The 18,916-nt window shown below is 40.9% G+C and overlaps 1 protein-coding gene across 1 annotated transcript in view; it reads right to left on the bottom strand.

The window, feature by feature from the left end:
• Window positions 1-18,916, bottom strand: part of LOC134357361 (collagen alpha-1(XIX) chain) — a 372,824-nt gene that overhangs the window by 23,645 nt on the left and 330,263 nt on the right. Inside the window, exon 53 of the mRNA XM_063068836.1 lies at window positions 6,179-6,245. Within this exon, the coding sequence (XP_062924906.1) occupies window positions 6,179-6,245 (67 nt within the window). The remainder of the gene's footprint in view (window positions 1-6,178; window positions 6,246-18,916) is intronic.

Below are 18,916 nucleotides of genomic sequence, written 5' to 3'. Positions count from 1 at the left end.
ACTGAGATAGTCACACCCCTCCATGAAGCTTCACATCACTTACCAGTCCAACTTTATAGACAGACTTGGGTAGAAAACATTACAATACAACCTTATGCTGGCATTCAGAAGGTACTCAAAGAAAACATCACTGACAAAAAGATCCTTTAAGGTTCATTGAAGAGGAATTTTGTCACATTGTTTCTATATTGTACTCCTTAGCAATGTTTGTAAGGTTTCATGTAACTGTTGTGTCTTACATTAATAAAATTAATGTGCCCCAGACTCAGATCACTCTGACCTACAAGAGCACAGAACACAAATGTGGGCAGTACAGTGCTGCAGCCAGTGGGGCTGTGTCAGAGACCATGCTTTAATCCTGACTCTCAGGTTCTCCCTGTCACTGGTTGGCTTCCACCAGATGTTCAAGGTCATGCAGCTTTGTAGTTAATTAGCCATTGTAAATTTTCCCTGGTGTGTAGATGAGTGGTAGAATCTGTGGGTGGTGGGGGAGTTAGTGAGGAGGTGGGGAGAATAAAAAATGGAATAAATGTAGGATTAGTGTAAATGGGTGGCTGTGGAATTGATGGTCCAAACAGCCTGGGTCTATGCTGTGTTTCTCTATGAAGAAAGTCATCAAAGCAGAAAGACTTCCAGGCATGATACTAAACTACAATTTTAAAATCATAAATCACCTAAAAAAGGCTGATTAAAATCAAAAATGGGACAAAAAGTACTGTATAAATAGTGAGGAAAATTAAGTTTGGGATAGAATACCTTTCATTTTCTAATGCTTGAAATTCTGGCAGATTATGTGGGTACAATGAGTACCTGTCCTCTTCCACCCTGATATCTTCTTCAGTTGTCCATCGAAATCCAATGATGATGTCCACTCCTTTAACGGTGAGATCTTTGATGACTATACAGCCCTATCCTGGACCCACAAGCTCTGTCGTAGGTGGGACATGTACATGTGGTAGTGGTGGTGGTAGTGACAGCAACCATGGCTGCATTTCTCCTGGCTCTCTTCTGCTGTCTTCTGGTTGTTCTATCCATCTCCAGAATACAAACCCCGCTTCTACACAGCTGTCATCAAGTGGTACGGTCAGCAGCAACATCCTCCAGGTCCTCGGGTCTGATCTTGCACTTCCTTAAAGCATTCTTCATCTGATCCTTATAGCGATTCTTCGGCCCTCCAGCTGGCCGTATAACACTCTGTGGGGCAGCCGACATGGGGGCATCCTTATCACGTGCCCCAGCCACTGCAGCTTGCACTGGGTGATCATGGACTCAATACTCCTGCAGTTGGTCTTTACAAGTATTTCAGTGTGAGGCACCCGCTCACACCAGGTAATTCCCAGGATGTGCTGGAATGGGAGTATTTGCTCACAGGGTGCGTGTGAGGTGTCTAGTACAGTAGTGTAGTGGTGCTTGTAGTTAGTGTATGCTGCATGCCGCATAGTGCTCTCTGCTTGCTACTCTCTGCTTACAGCTATTGCCCCTAGCTTGCCTTCTTAATAGAGGGTGAAAAGAGGAGTTGAGTGTGTAAGCCTCCTCTTGCCAGTACAGCGCCTCTCCACCACCAAGACTCCTCCAGTGCCTCCTCGGGGCCACAATTGGAAACTGGGTATCTTACGGTCCCAGGCTAAACTACAGGGGATCTCGAAGCAGCAGTGGGCCCCAGAGACGTAGCGTGTAGGCCCACCACTGTGTGGACATGCCCTGGCACCCGTCAACCACTGCTCATCCTGATATAAGGCAAGGAGCGAGGACTGGGTATATCAGACTCCAGAAGTACGACTGACTCACCTTTACCCGACATGTATCTTATGGTATTGCATTGTGAATTACAACGGAAATAAACCCACTTGGCTAACTTTCCAATGGAAATCAGTCTCAAGACATCAGAACTAAAATAGGAAAGCAGAAAGTTGCAAATTGCTTGCAAAGTATTTGAGACCAGTAATGGCCATTATTAGCTACACTCTCAATGCAAATTTGGTGCTCATTGTGTGAGCATTACATACAAAATGCTGGAGGAACTCAACATTTCAGGCAGCACCTATGAAGAGGAATAAAGAGTCAATGTTTCAGGCTGAGACCCTTCATCAGGACAGGAAAGGAAGGGGTAAGAAGCCAGAATAAGAAGGTAGCTGGAAGGAGGTACGTGAAGCCAAGTGAAGGGAAAGGTAGGGGAGGGAGGATGAAGTGAGAAGCTGGGAAGTGATCGGTGTTGAAGATAAAGGGCTAAAGAAAAGGAATCTGATAGGAGAGGAGAGTGGACCATGGGAGAAAGGAAAGGAGAAAGGATACATCCCGTCATCTATCTTCTTCCAGTTTGTACTCCTCCCCCCACTTCCAACCTTCTTTTTCTGGCTTCTCCCCCCCTGCTTTCCAGTCCCGGTAAAAGGTCTCAGCCCGAAACTTCAACTCTTCCCATAGAGTCTGCCTGACCTGCCGAGTTCCTGGAGCATTTTGTGTGTTACCTTGGATGTTTAGCATCTGCAGTCTCTTGCACTTAGATCTGCAGAATCTCTTGTGTTTAAGAGTTCTCATGTACTGTTTCTAGTTTTCTCATGAGATAAATCTCATGAGATTTATTGGCCTGTGAAGGAATTCAGCAGAATGATACCAGATCTTGAGGGTTGAAGAATGTCTTGTTGCATGTCATAATCTTGGCTTTTAATTGCCTGCCCTCTAGAAAGATATTGTAAGAAGTCTGAAAATTAATGAAGAATTTAAGAAAGAATAAATATACACATGCAGAGAAACTATTTTCCTGAATAGGATTTAGGTAGAAGGATGAATGGAATTTAGATCAAGGAAACACATTTTTACAATCAATCCAACATGGAGAGTAATTTATGTGTATCACTTGATACAAGTATAGACAATCCCTGAGTTATCTAAGCTTCATGTTCCTGAAAACTGCACATCAGCTAATCCCTCCATAAGTCAATAGTATCTACTTTTTACAGTTACTAAATCACATCACTCAATGTATACTTTCGTTTTGTGATCTTTTTTCTTTCTTTTCTTTGAATATTCACCTTAGCACTACCCATACTTTTAACTTTTGGAATATATACTGCAGCCTATCCTTCGTTTTTTGGATGACTTCCATTTCCTCGATGTGTAGCCACTTGGCTCAGCTTTTGATGTACGTAAGCCGAGGTCTTCCTCTAGATTTACTCCCCTCAATCTTTCCAGAGAGTATGAGTTTTTCTAGTTCATCTTTCCGCATGATGTGTCCTAGGAATCTGAGTTGTCAAGTTCCTTTTCATAGCATGTAAATAATTGGAGGGCATAGCTTTAAGAAAACTGGATAAAGTTTAAAGGAAAATAGAGTAAGTTTTTTTAAACTTGTTAGGTACCTGGGGAAGTGGTCAAAGCAGACATAACAGCAACACTTAAGAGGCATGTAGTCAGCCACATGAACAGGCAGAGAATTGAGTGATACAGAGCCTGTACAGGCAAATAGGATAAGTTAGATTGGCATCACAGTCCATACAGATGTGGTGACCTGAAAGGCCTTTTTCCTGTGTTGTACTATTCGGTGTTTTATATTGTTACATATGTCTGGCTTGCACTGGAGTTCTTCACAACAAGGATGTGATCTTAATGAGAAGATGGATGGGTGAAAGAGACCTAACTATGGAGGTCACGACTGAGAAGTAATATGCTTTTCATTAAAAGTACCCTATTCCTGTCCAGCCTAGAGCACAGACCTATCCAAGCCACAGAAGTATGCAAATTACCTTTCCAACAATGTCTGTTGTGGTCAACTCTCTGACTTTGTTCCAACAGCAGTCAGATCCTGACATTATAAATCAAGCTCATAAGAGACAGCCAGCGATCAAGAGAACTTGAAGATTTATGGCAGATGAAATGAGAAACAAACATAAATGATCCACTACGACAGGAACAGAGAATGCTGTAAGTACACTGTTTGTGGAGAGAGAAACATACTGAACATGTCAGGTTGATGATCTTCTATCTAGACCAAGGTAGACAGCAAGATTGTTTTATATTGCAGAGAAGGGGAGGAATGGAGAAAACAGTGTGGGAAACAAAAGAGACTTAGGATGGCGATAACAGGACTGTGAACCTTTCAGACCCATACGAAGGATGTGTGAATAGGAATACGTCCAAGTGGCACCATAGCAAACTTATCCTCATAATTTATTTCAGCCTGTATTGTTCTTAGAATGTAGAACAGGAATAGGAATGGGCCTACAATTTCTATGTCAAACATGATGCCACATTAAGGTAATCCCTTCTGCCTGCAAGTGATCCATATCCCTCTATTCCACTGTATTTATGTGCCTAAAAAGTTTCTTCAACACTGGTATCGTATTAGCTTCACCGACCACATCCAGTGACATGTTCCAGGCACCACCCACACATCCCCATTAAACTTTTCCTCTTTCACCTTAGAGCTATGCTCCTTAGAGTGCAAGATTTCACCCATACATATACATCTTATCATCTTATAAGTATCTTTCACGTCACCTCTCAGCCTCCTACACTCCACAGAAACAAGCTTTTGCAAATTTTGAAGCCTACAACTGCCACATCTGCTCTCAGGGTGAGGATTTTCATTCCAGAATGAAGGCGATGTCCTCCTTTTTCAAAGAAAGGGATTCCCCTTCCTCCATCATCAACTCTGCCCTCAACCACATCTCTCCCATTTCATGCATGTCTGTTCTCACCCTATCCTACCCGGGATAGGGTTCCTCTTGTCCTTACCTACCACCCCACCAGCTTCTGCATCCAGTAATTCTTCATAACTTCTGCCATCTCCAACGGGATCCCACCAGCAAGCACATCTTTCCTTGCCCCCAACTTCCTGCTTTCCACAGAGATCACTCGCTATGCGACTCCCTTATCCATTTGTCCCTCCTGCTACTTATCCTTGCAAGCAGAAAAAGTACTACACCTGCCCCTACACCACCTCCCTCACTACCATTCAGGGCCCTAAACAGTCCTTCCAGGTGAAGTGACACTCCACCTGTGAGTCTGTTGAGGCCATATACTGTGTCCAGTGCTCCCAGTGTGGTCTCCTGTATATTGGTGAGACCCGATGAAGATTGGAAGACCACTTCACCAAGCTCCTATGCTCTGTCCGCCAGGAAAAGCAGGATCTCCCAGTGGCCCCCCATTGTAATTCCACTTCCCATTCTAATATGTCTATCAATGGCCTCCTTTACTGTTGTGATGAGGCCACACTCAAGTTGGAGGAACAACACCTTATATTCTATCTGGGTAGCCTCCAACCTGATGGCATGAAAATCAATTTCCCAAATTTCCAGTAATGCACCCCCTTCACCATTCCCCATCCCCTTTTCCCTCTCTCACCTTATCTCCTTGCCTACCCATCTCTCGTTCTCCTTCCCCTTCCCCTTTACTGTCTTCCAGGGCATTCTGTCCCCTCTGATTAGATTCCCCTTTCTCCAGCCCTGTATCCCTTTCAATCAACTTCCCAGCACCTTACTTCAACCCTCCCCCTCCCGGTTTCACCTATCCCCTTGTGTTTCTTCCTCCCCTCCTTTTAACTCTACTCCTTATCTTTTTTACTCCAGTCCTGCCGAAGGGCCTCAGCCTGAACTGTCAACTGTACTCTTTTCCATAGATGCTGCCTGACCTGCTGAGTTCCTCCAGCATTTTGTGTGTGTTGTTCACAATGGTCTTCATTGAGATTGGCACTGTTGTAGACCTTTTAGTTATCCATCAAAAGATTAACTTTATTTGTCACATGTACATCTAAACACTGAAACATACAGTGAAAAGCATCATTTTGTGCCAATGACCGACAGTCTGAGGACTGTGCAGGGGGGAAGCCTGCAAATGTTGCCGTGCTTTTGTTGCCAACATGGGATGAGCACAATTCACTAACCCTGGAACATGGGAGCACTCTGGCGAAATGCACACGGTCACAGGAAAAACGTATAAACTCCAGCAGTAGGAATAGTATCATTACTATGATATTATTTGCATCAGAGACACTCTTGGCCTCCACCATAAAGGGAATAAACTTCCCCTTTGTTCTCTCTATCCCTCCTCCACCCACTTCTCTGCAATTTAGAACTTGATTGTTTTGTGGCTTTGCCTGGTTCTGTTATAAAGTCATTAAAAGGAAATGTTAATACTATTTCGATCCAATATCATTCTTTTCAATTTCAATCTACTTCTTCCTTACCTTCAAAAATTCTGTGAATCTCCTGTCTTATAAATTTTGATAAATCTTCAAATGAAATTTTGGTGCCCTAATGAAGTAAAGAGAGAATTTAATGGAATAAGGTAAATGACAATTAACATAAGTAAATAAAACAAGGTGGAAATAGTGAGATTAAATGACAACCAGGTAATTAATGAGATGATTATGAAGATTCGCAATGAGAGTCAAAGACATTTTGATTACACTTTAATCTGAATAAGTGCAAAATGTCAGAACTCTCAAACACAAACCAAAGGACGCAACCACCAAAGTCAATAAGTTAGCTCCATTGTTTTATTGGGTGAGAGTGGGTATGAATGTGCCATGTTGGCGCCGTTTTCAGATGGCTACTTACATATTTTCTATTGCATTATATGGATCCTGGTGTGAATGATCCTTAGCTTCGTACATGACTTAAATTTTAACTCTCATCCATTATTGATGCATTTAAATATATCTGAATATCTTTGTATTATTCACCAGCTACAGTATATTGACACTTACACAACAAAGTATTGCATTTATAGCATATTTACTTATACATCTTGCATTAATTCCCAGAATACTTAACAGCTTATGAAATGTTTTTGAAGGAAAGTTACTGCTATGCGATAGGAGATGGGACAGCTAATCTGCATACAGCAAGACCCCACAAATACCAATTTGATAGTGATTGTATATGGATTAAATAATTTTGGGTGATTGATGATAAACTTAATGATTTACATTTGGTATCAATAAATCTTTAACATCCAGGTGAGAAAAGAGGACATCACCTCTGCTATCGCATTCAATGTGTTGCTGGAAATGTCTACCGTATGAAAGTTTCTAGAGTGCAACTTGAACCTGGTAATATAATTAATTTGTAACTTTGGCTTTTCCATATTTATACCATGTTGTTGTACCAGCACTTTACAGAATGACCAGATGTAAAATTAGTCTCTGGAGGTCCTAATTATGATCGTTGTGCTTGTGGGTGGTTTCCAATGGAGAACCCTTTGACTCCTCTATTGACACCAATCTTGTAACCAGAAGTTGCTACTGGAGCAGCTACCATAACTATTGCCACCATTATTGTTCAACCTTGCAGTTAATCTCTCTTCAAGAACTTCTGGTGCAAACTAAGAGCTGTTACTACCAAGGACTGATAGAAGTTTGAGATGCTGATTGTTTGAAATCTACATTATGTTAAATGCTGCATTGTGATCTTTTTGCCACAGTATCTGCCATATCTTTCATCTTTAATCATAGAGATTCAATCAAAACAGATGATGCTGAGCCAAAGGAGGATCTAGTATGAGAGCTGATGAAGTTCTTGATCAAAGATATGCCTTTCAGGAGTATCTGAATGGAGTGGACGAAAGGAGAGAAAGAAATGTATGATCTGTTTTGTAGCTTCCAACCCAAGTCATTTGCCGTCACTCAGCTTAAAAAGAAGGCACTGAGATTCTCACTGCCTCAAAACCTTTCTTTGATTTGCTATTTTAGAATATATTGTGAATGAGGCCAGATTTTCACTCTAAAAGTTGCATAGATATACTCTCAGAAATGAACTTTTGAACTAGGCAACAACACAAAAACATTATGTATAACACTGACAAGACTACTATTGATTATGAAAATATGGTGGTGTCCTCTTTTCCCTACCAGCTCCTGTTGTTAGTTTCATTCAAGCACATAAACACAAATGAAACGACACTGATTTTCAATAATTTGCTTCTTTTCCCAAAAGTTTGGTTATCCTATTATTGCATTCAGTTAAATTCCCAACCACAGAAACATGTACGAGGTTCAGCTATTTATTGAACTAGAAGGGCTGAGATGGCCTGTTTCCATGCTGTAATTGTTATATGGTTATTTATCTCTCTTGGTTGATTTCTATAATAATGAATTAACTCCTATATTGCAACAATGTGCTCCAGTCATCTTACTAGGCAGAATTACAATGCTGACATCTAGTGGAAATAGACGCCAAAAGCAGAGTAAGACAAGAATCAATGCAATATGGACATGTTCCCAAACTAATAAATTAGGGCTCAATGGTACAGCTGATGTTCTTTATCAATTTTCTGGGAGCATTCAGCAGTTGGAAGGACCCCACCCAAGCAGCACTGTTTAAAGGAATCTTCAGATACATTCAGGTTAGTTAATAATTAATTTTAATTGTCTTTTTGATAAACCAGAAGATTTGCAGTCTGCTGATGGCTAGATCTGTGGCATTCAAAACCGATGATCCAGAACTACACAAGAAGTTCGGGTATAACCTATGGAAGGCTATTTTCAGGGTGAAAAAACAACTCTGATTGAAGTTAGAGGTGGAATCAGATACACGTCCGATCTGGCAGGGTTTGCAGGCCATTACTTCCTACATGGTGAAACCTACCATCGTGAATGTCTGTGATGATTCATTCCAGATAAGATCAATGCCTTTTACGTATGCTTTGAAAGGGAGAATAAAACTACACCCGTGTGAATCCCTGCAGCAACTGGTGATCTTGTGACCTCTGTCTCGGAGGCTGACATCATAACATCTTTCAAGAGAGTGAACCCTTGCGAGGCATCAGGCCCTGATAGAGTACCATATAACCATATAACAATTACAGAACGGAAACAGGCCATCTCAGCCCTTCTAATCTGTGCCGAACTCTTACTCTCACCTAGTCGCACCAACCTGCACTCAGCCCATAACCCTCCATTGCTTTCCTGTCCATATAGCTACCCAATTTAACTTTAAGTGACAACATCATACCTGCCTTAACCACTTCTGCTGGAAGCTCGTTCCACACAGCTACCACTCTCTGAGTAAAGAAGTTCCCCCTCATGTTACCCCTAAACTTTTGCCCCCTAACTCTCAACTTATGTCCTCTTGTTTGAATCTCCCCTACTCTCAATGGAAAAAGCCTATCCACGTCAACTCTATCTATCCCCCTCATAATTTTAAATACCTCTATCAAGTCCCCACTCAACCTTCCACGCTCCAAAGAATAAAGAGCCAACTTGTTCAACCTTTCTCTGTAACTTAGGAGATGAAACCCAAGCAACAGTCTAGTAAATCTCCTCTGTACTCTCTCAATTTTATTGATATCTTTCCTATAATTCAGTGACCAGAACTGCACACAATACTCCAAATTTGGCCTTACCAATGCCTTATACAATTTCAACATTACATCCCAACTCCTATACTCAATGCTCTGATTTATAAAGGCCAGCATACCAAAAGCTTTCTTCACCACCCTATCCACATGAGATTCCACCTTCAGGGAACTATGCACCATTATTCCTATATCCCTCTGTTCTACTGCATTCTTCAATGCCCTATCATTTACCATGTATGTCATATTTTGATTAGTCCTACCAAAATGTAGCACCTCACACTTTTCAGCATTAAACTCCATCTGCCATCTTTCAGCCCACTCTTCTAACTGGCCTGAATCTCTCTGCAAGCTTTGAAAACCTACTTCATTATCCACAACACCACCTATTTTAGTATCATCTGCATACTTACTAATCCAATTTACCACCCCATCATCCAGATCATTAATATATACGACAAACAACAATGGACCCAGTACAGATCCCTGAGGCACACCACCAGACACCGTCCTCCAATCTGACACACAGTTATCCACCACTACTCTCTGGCGTCTCTCATCCAGCCACTGCTGAACCCATTTTACTACTTCGATATTAATACCTAACAATTGAACCTTCCTAACTAACCTTCCTTGTGGAACCTTGTCAAAGGCTTTACTGAAGTTCATATAGACAACATCCACCGCTTTACCCTCGTCAACTTTCCTAATAACCTTTTCAAAAAATTCAGTAAGATTTGTCAAACATGACCTTCCACGCACAAATCTATGTTGACTGTTCCTAATCAGACCCTGTCTATCCAGATAATTATATATACCATCTCTAAGAATACTTTCCATCAATTTACCCACCACTGTCGTCAAACTCACAGGCTGATAATTGCTAGGTTTACTCTTAGAACCCTTTTTAAATAATGGAACAACATGAGCAATATGCCAATCCTCCGGCACCATCCCCATTTCGAATGACATTTGAAGTATTTCTGTCAGAGCCCCTGTTATTTCCACACTAACTTCCCTCAAGGTCCTAGGCAATATCCTGTCTGGACCCGGAGACTTATCCACTTTTATATTCCTTAAAAGCCCCAGTACTTCCTCTTCTTTAATCATCATACTTTCTATAACTACCCTTCTTGTTTCCCTTACCTTACACAATTCAATATCCTTCTCCTTAGTGAATACTGAAGAAAATAAATTGTTCAAAATCTCCCCCATCTCTTTCGGCTTCGCACATAGCCGTCCACTCTGATTCTCTAAGGGACCAATTTTATCCCTCACTATCCTTTTGCTATTAATATAACTGTAGAAACCCTTGGGATTTATTTTCACCTTACTTGCTAAAGCAGCCTCATATCTTCTTTTAGCTTTTCTAATTTCTTTCTTAAGTTTCTTTTTACATTCTTTATATTCCTCGAGCACCTCATTTAATCCAAGCTGCCTATATTTATTGCAGATCCCTCTCTTTTTCCGAACCAAGTTTCCAATATCCCTTGAAAACCATGGCTCTCTCAAACTTTTAACCTTTCCTTTCAACCTAACAGGAACATAAAGATCCTGTACCCTCAAAATTTCACCTTTAAATGACCTCCATTTCTCTATTACATCCTTCCCATAAAACAATTGTCCCAATCCACTCCTTCTAAATCCTTTCACATCCCCTCAAAGTTAGCCTTTCTCCAATGAAAAATCTCAACCTTGGGTCCAATCCTATCCTTCTCCATAATTATATTAAAACTAATGGTATTGTGATCACTGGACTTGAAGTGCTCCCCAACACAACCCTCCGTCACCTGCCCTATCTCATTCCCTAATAGAAGATCCAACACTGCCCCTTCTCTAGTTGGTACCTCTATGTATTGCTGCAAAAAACTATCCTGCACACATTTTACAAACTCCAAACCATCCAGCCCTTTTACAGTATGGGCTTCCCAGTCTATGTGTGGAAAATTAAAATCTCCCACAATCACAACCTTGTGCTTACTACAAATATCTGCCATCTCCTTACAAATTTGCTCCTCCTATTCTCGCTCCCCATTAGGTGGTCTATAATACACCACTATAAACGTCACTACACCTTTCCCATTCCTCAATTCCAACCAAATAGCCTCCCTCGATGAGTCCACTAATCTATCCTGTCAAAGCACCGCTGTTATATTTTCTCTGACAAGCAATGCAACACCTCCCCCTCTTGACCCTCCGATTCAATCACACCTGAAGCAGCGAAATCCAGGAATATTTAGTTGCCAATCACACCCCTCCTGCAACCATGTTTCACTAATAGTTACATCATCATATTTCCAGATATCAGTCCATGCTTTAAACTCATCCATCTTTCTTACAATGCTCCAAGCATTAAAATACCTGGTAGGACATTGAAAACCTGTGTCAACTAACTAGCTGTAGTGTTCAGGGATATCTTCAATCTCTCACTGCTGCAGTTAAAGGTTACAAAAAGACGACAATCATTCCAGTGCCCAAGAGGAGCAGGGGGAGCTGCCTCAACAACTATTGCCCAGTTGCACTCACATCTATTGTAATGAAGTGCTGTGAGAAGTTTGTCATGGCTAAATCAACTCTTGCCTAAGCAAGAGCCTGAACCCACTGCAATTTGCCTATTACCATTAATAGATCTACAGCAATGCAATCTCACTGGCTCTCCACTCAGCCTCGGATCACATGGACAATAGCAGTATTTACCTTAGATTGCTGATTATTGATTGCAGCTTAGTGTTAAACACAATCATACCCTCAGTTCTAATCAGAAAATTCCAAAACCTGGGCCTCTATACCTTCCTCTGCAACTAGATCCTTGACTTCCTTGTTGGGAGACCACAGTCAGTGCAGATCGAAAATAACATCTCTTCCTCGCTGACAATCAACACTGGCACACCTCAAGGATGCATGATTTGCCCACTACTCTACTCTCTCTACAGCCTTGACTGCATGGCTAGGCACAGCTAAAATGGCATCTATAAATTTGCTGGTGACTCAACTATTGCTGGCAGAAATTCAGATGGTGATGTGGAGGCGTACATGAGCAAGCTAGATCAGCTGGTGGAGCGGTGTCATAGCAACAACCTTGCACTCAACATTAGTAAGACCAAGGAATTAATTGTGGACTTTAGGAAAGGAAATTGAGAGAACACACGCACATTCTCATCAAGGGATCAGCAATGAAAAGGGTAGGTAGTTTTGAGTTTCTGGGGTGTCAACGTCTCTGAAAGTCTATCCTGGGTTCAACATGTTGATGCAATTACAAAGGTAGCATATTAGAAGCTACATTTCATTAGGAGTTTGAGGAGACTAAGTATGTCACCAAAGACTCTTGCAAATTTCTACAGGTGTACCGTGGAGAGCTTTCTGACTGGCTGCATCACTGTCTGGTATGGAGGGGTCACTGCACAGGATCGTGAAAAGCTGCTGAAAGTTGTAAACTCAGTCAGCTCCATCATGGGCACGAGCCTCACCAGCATAGAGGACACCTTCGAAAGGGAATGGCTCAAAAAGTTGTCATCCATCATCAAGCATCCCCATCATCCAGTTCATGCCACCTTCTCATTAGTACCATCCAAGAGGAATAAGAGGTACAGGAACCCAGAGACACACACACTCTAAACTTTTCAGGACAGCTGTTTTCCCTTTGCCATCAGATTTCTGAATGGGCAGAGATTTCTGCAGAAGAAGCTTAAATGAGTTTGACAGAGCAAAAACTGAATAGCAGATAAATTAGTTTCAGAAATTCATAACAGTATTTAGTTAAAAACCTTTATATATTTTTAATAACATATACAAACATCTGGAGGAACTCAGCAGGTCAGGCAGAATCTAAAGAGGGAAATGAACAGTAGATATTTCACTTCATCTTTCATCAGCACAAGAGAGAAAGTGGGTTGAAGCCAGAATCTGGAGGGAGAGACAGGGTAATCTCCCAAGTTGATGACCTTCTATCAGTACCTATCACTGGTTCCAGATTTTGCCTTCTGACAAAAATGTTCTGTAATTAATCTGTGACACTGTGTTCATGGTAACTTAAATTGTGCTGAGTTACAGATCAATTGTCTAGGGAACTCTCAGTGGAGTTAGAGATAGATCAGACCCCACTTTGTCCGTGTACTCAAAACCAACCAGCAGAAATGAAACTGAAGGTAGAATCCAGATGTTTTTCACATCTGGTCTTCAGCTTTATGCCAGTGCAAGTGATCTCATGGATCAGCATCAATTGCCGACTCTTACATCATTTAAGTGTTTGTTGTTTTGCTTTATCTTAATGTTCATAAGTAGTAGCATTTTAAGATATTTTCACTTACAATTATTTTTTCATGTTTTAAAAAATATTTTAAATAGTTCTTAGATGTTTCAGACACACTAGAACAGTTCAGATGACTCTGGGAGTAGTGAGTTGCCAAAGTTTGTCATGATTGTGGTGATACAGTTTGGAGCCTACTTACTGCTGGGAGTCTGTGCCACCTTGCTGGACACCCATTGGGTGAAAGTTGTGGGGGCGGGGGTTCAGTGTTACTGGCCCCCTCAGTCAGAATCAGGTTTAATACCATTGGCTCATGTCATGAAATTTGTTAACTTAGTAGCAGCAGTACAATGCAATACGTGATAACAAAGTATATATATGTGTATTAAATAATTAATTAAAAATTGTGTAAAAACAGAAATAATAAAAGTGAGGTAGTGTCCAAAGCTTCAACATCCATTTAAGAATTGAATGGCAGAGGGGAAGAAACTGTTCCTGAATCACTGAGTTTGTGCCTTCAGGCTTCAGTAACTTCTTCCTAACTATAACAATGAGAAGAGGACACGTCCTGGGTATTGGGGGTTCTTAATGATTGATGCCACCTTTCTGAGACACCGCTCCTTAAAGATATCTTGGATACTGTGGAGGATAGTAGCCAAGATGGAGATGACTGATTTTACAACTTTCTATAGCTTATTTCAATGCTGTGCAGTAGCAACCCATCCTCCATACCAGACAGTGTTGGAGCCTCCGTGCTCTCCGTGGTACCTCTGTAAAAGTTTTTGAGTGTCTTAAGTGACAAACTATATCTCCTCAAACTCCTAATGAAATATAGCCACTTTCTTGCCTTCTTTATAGCTGCATTGATATGTTGGGACTGGGTTAGATCCTCAGAGATCTTCTAACCTATGTTCCCTCTAAGCTGCAAGCGTGTGCATGCGCACACACACGTTTTTCAACCAGCGCACAAAGGAAATTAATGTGTGCACAAAAGGTTAGTTACCTAAAATAATGTAGTAATTAATAATTATACTTAATGAAAATAATCTTTTAGCTAAATGTTTCTGTTAACTAGTTATTGGCTTTTCAAATACCACAATGCACGTCACCAATTGATCCATTTAATTATGCGCGAGGCAAAATTAACCAGATAAGAAAGCAGTATCTGGGAGATAATGTTTCGTGGAGTGACAAAGTGAAAGTTTTGCCAAGCCAGCAACGTGAAGAAAATGTCATAGTAGATACAAGTTCGCTGCTGACTTTTATAAATAGTCTTTGTGTTCATTTAGAAGAAAGGTTTCCTGAAGATTATTGGAAAACATTTTAACTCTGTTTTCTAAGTGTTTATTTTAAGTGTGCTTTTATTGCACATCAAGTGTTTATTCAGATGTTGACCATGCCTTTGCTATGCATTAAGTGTCTGTTACTGAGTGCGTGGGATTACTATGGTAGTTGGGATGTAACCATTGAATGAAACCTGTGTACTTTTAACCCCTCGAGAAAAACAAATGTAGCCAAGTAAGAGAGATAAGAGTAATTGATTTATTAGCTAAAGTGAAACTTACAGAGATATGCTAATGCTGTTAACCCAGAAGGGGTGCTATAAAGAATGCTGTGTGAAAACATCAATGGGCATTCAGTGGCAGACTTGCAGAGCCTAGTCTACTGTCTGTCTCAGCTTTACTTTGCAAATTAAAGTTTAAAATTTCTTGGAGAATCTTCGGTGCTTCCTTGTCATTTATAAAACCACGACAAGTTGAGGTACAGGAATGGTCAGCTTTTGATTTCTCCGCAATTGCAGATTGTGACTTCACATTTGGCGATGAACAAGTTCATGCCTTATGTCCAAGATGTCATGATTTTCTAGCTGAAAATACTGTAATAGTTAGACAGTTTAATGATTTCAAATTTTTTCCATGCAAGAAAAAATTAAATCCAAACTGATTTCAAACTTTGCTCAAATGGTGGCATTTGTACTTCAACATGAACTGTTTTGTGACCTTGCACAGTTGATGGACATTGGGGGAACCTTTCTTGCGTCTAGTGCGGACTGTGAGTGAAGCTTTAAACTAATGAATCAACTCAAAAACAAGCTGAGAAACCATTTAGGTGAATGTCATTTGGATATGTTAATGAGAATCAAAATTGATAGAAGTGTACAAGATAATAAGAGGAATAGGTAGAGTGGATAGCCAGCGGCTCTTCCCCAGGGCACCACTGCTCAATACAAGAGGACATGGCTTTAAGGTAAGGGGTGGGAAGTTCAAGGGGGATATTAGAGGAAGGTTTTTTCACTCAGAGAGTGGTTGGTGCGTGGAATGCACTGCCTGAGTCAGTGGTGGAGGCAGATACACTAGTGAAGTTTAAGAGACTACTAGACAAGTATATGGAGGAATTTAAGGTGGGGTCTTATATGGGAGGCAGGGTTTGAGGGTTGGCACAACATCGTGGGCCAGAGGGCCTGAAATGTGCTGTACTATTCTATGTTCTATGTAAAAGCTATCAATTGGATGGAAGTTCTATTTGTCTAGATAGAGTTTACAAAGAATGGGTAAATGCCAAAGACAGGAGAGAGAAAAAAATAACTGTGACTTAAATATGTATGTTATTTTGTTGTTATTCTGTGCAGTTTTATGTCAAATATTTTTTAAATCTACATAAACTGTGCCATGTGTGCATTCAGTGCGCACATACTTTTGTCACAGGAAAAAAATTTGCACAACATAAGATTTTTGTGCACACTGACTACTAAAAATTAGAGGGAACATTGCTTATCACTCAGGAATTCAAAATTACTCACTCTCTCCACTTCTGATCCCTCTATGAGGATTCGTTTGTGTTCCCTCATCCTACCCTTTCTCAAGTCCAGAAACAGCTCTTTGGTCTTACTGACATTGAGTGCAAGGTTGTTGCTGCAACACCACTCAACAAGCTGGTATATCTCACTCCTGTACGCCCTCTCATCTCCATCTGAGATTCTACCAACGATGGTTGTATCATCAGCAAATTTATAGATGGTATTTGAGCTATGCCTAGACACAGTCATGGGTATAGAGAGAGTAGAGCGGTGGGCTAAGCACACACCCCCTGAGGTGCGCCAGTGTTGATCGTCAGTGAGGAGGAGTTATGAATACCAATCCACACAGATTGTGGTCTTCTGGCTAGGAAGTTGAATTGAAGAGGGACGTACAGAGGCCCAGGTTCCATAGCTTATCGATCAAGTCTGTAGGAGTGATGGTGTTAAATGCTGAGCTATAGTCAATGAGCAGCATCCTGACATACAGTTGAAGTCAGTAGTTTACATAGACCTTAGCCAAATACATTTAAACTCAGTTTTTCACAATTCCTGACATTTAATCCTAGAAAACATTTCCTGTCTTAGGTCGGTTAGGATCGCTACTTTACTTTAAGAATGTGAAATGTCAGAATAATAGTAGAGAGAATGATTTATTTCAGTGTATATTTCTTTCATCACTTTTCCAGTGGGTCAGAAGTTCACATACACTTTGTTAGTATTTGGTAGCATTGCCTTTAGATTGTTTAACTTGGGTCAAATGTTTTGGGTAGCTTTCCACAAGCTTCTCACAGTAAGTTGCTGGAATTTTGTTCCATTCCTCCAGACAGAACTGGTGTAACTGAGTCAGGTTTGTAGGCCTCCTTGCTCGCACATGCTTTTTCAGTTCTGCCCACAAATTTTCTATCAGATTGAGGTCAGGGCTTTGTGATGGTCACTCCAATACCTTGACTTTGGTGTCCTTAAGCAATTTTGCCACAACTTTGGAGGTATGCTTGTGGTCATTGTCCATTGGAAGACCCATTTGCAACTGAGCTTTAACTTCCTGGCTGATGTCTTGAGATGTTGCTTCAATATAGCCACATAATTTTCCTTCCTCATGATGCCAACGATTTTGTGAAGTGCACCAGTCCCTCCTGCAGCAAAGCACCCTCACAACATGATACTGCCACCCCCATGCTTCACGGTTGGGCTGGTGTTCTTCGGCTTGCAAGCCTCACACATTTTCCTCCAAACATGACGATGGTCATTATGGCCAAACAATTCAATTTTTGTTTCATCAGACCAGAAGACATTTCTCCAAAAAGAACACTTGCAAATTGTAGTCTAGCTTTTTTATGACGGTTTTGGAGCAGTGGCTTCTTCCTTGCTGAGCAGCCTTTCAGGTTATGTTGATATAGGACTCGTTTCACTGTGGCTAGAGATACTTGTCTACCTGTTTCCTCCAGCATCTTCACAACGTACTTTGCTGTTGTTCTGGGATTGATTTGCACTTTATGCACCAAAGTACGTTCATCTCTAGGAGACAGAATACGTCTCCTTCCTGACGGCTGCGTGGTCCCATGGTGTTTATACTTGCGTACCATTGTTTGTACAGATGAACGTGGTACGGTCAGGCATTTGGAAATTGCTCCCAAGGATGAACCAGACTTGACATAATTTTCTCACCTCAATCCCATAGAAAATTTGTGGGCAGAACTGAAAAAGCATGTGCGAGCAAGGAGGCCTACAAACCTGACTCAGTTACACCAGTTCTGTCTGGAGGAATGGAACAAAATTCCAGCAACTTACAGTGAGAAGCTTGTGGAAGGCTACCCAAAACGTTTGACCCAAGTTAAACAATTTAAAGGCAATGCTACCAAACACTAACAAAGTGTATGTAAACTTCTGACCCACTGGGAAAGTGATGAAAGAAATAAAAGATGAAATAAATCATTCTCTCTGCTATTATTCTGACATTTCGCATTCTTAAAATAAAGTAGTGATCCTAACTGACCTAAGACAGGGAATGTTTTCTAGGATTAAATGTCAGGAATTGTGAAAAACTGAGTTTAAATGTATTTGGCTAAGGTGTATGCAAACTTCTGCCTTCAACTGTAGGTGTCTGGAATAAGTCTGGGTGAGAGGACACTGCAAGTAGTGAATCTGGATAGCAGCCCATCTGCCTCTTGCAGCCTCAATGAATATGAATTTATGCATTAATTCAGGACATCTGAAAACACCTTGCAGCCAATGAAATTCATTTGTGATGTAATCACATTTGTAATTAATTTAGATCACATTGCAGGGATCTGTTTTCACTTTGACATGAAAGAATCCTTTTCCGTTGATCAGTGTCAATAAAAAGCCAAATTAAATCCACTGTGATTCAATATTGTAAAACAATAAAACATGAAGACTTCCGGGGGAGGGGGGGGGGAATGAATACTTTCTATAGATGCTGTATATGTGCCTTGTGCTGTGCATGACTGTTGGTAGCATGCTTTGCACCTTGGCCCTGGAGTAACTCTGTTTTGTCTGGCTGAATTCATGGGTATTTATGTATGGTTGAATGACAGTCAAATTTTGAATTTGAAGTAGGCTGAGAT

Source organism: Mobula hypostoma, chromosome 2 (assembly GCF_963921235.1).
Source record: "Mobula hypostoma chromosome 2, sMobHyp1.1, whole genome shotgun sequence".
NCBI classification, from domain to species: domain Eukaryota; kingdom Metazoa; phylum Chordata; class Chondrichthyes; order Myliobatiformes; family Myliobatidae; genus Mobula; species Mobula hypostoma.
The sequence above is the reverse complement of the archived record's forward strand: the minus strand, read 5'-3'. Positions and strand labels throughout refer to the sequence as shown.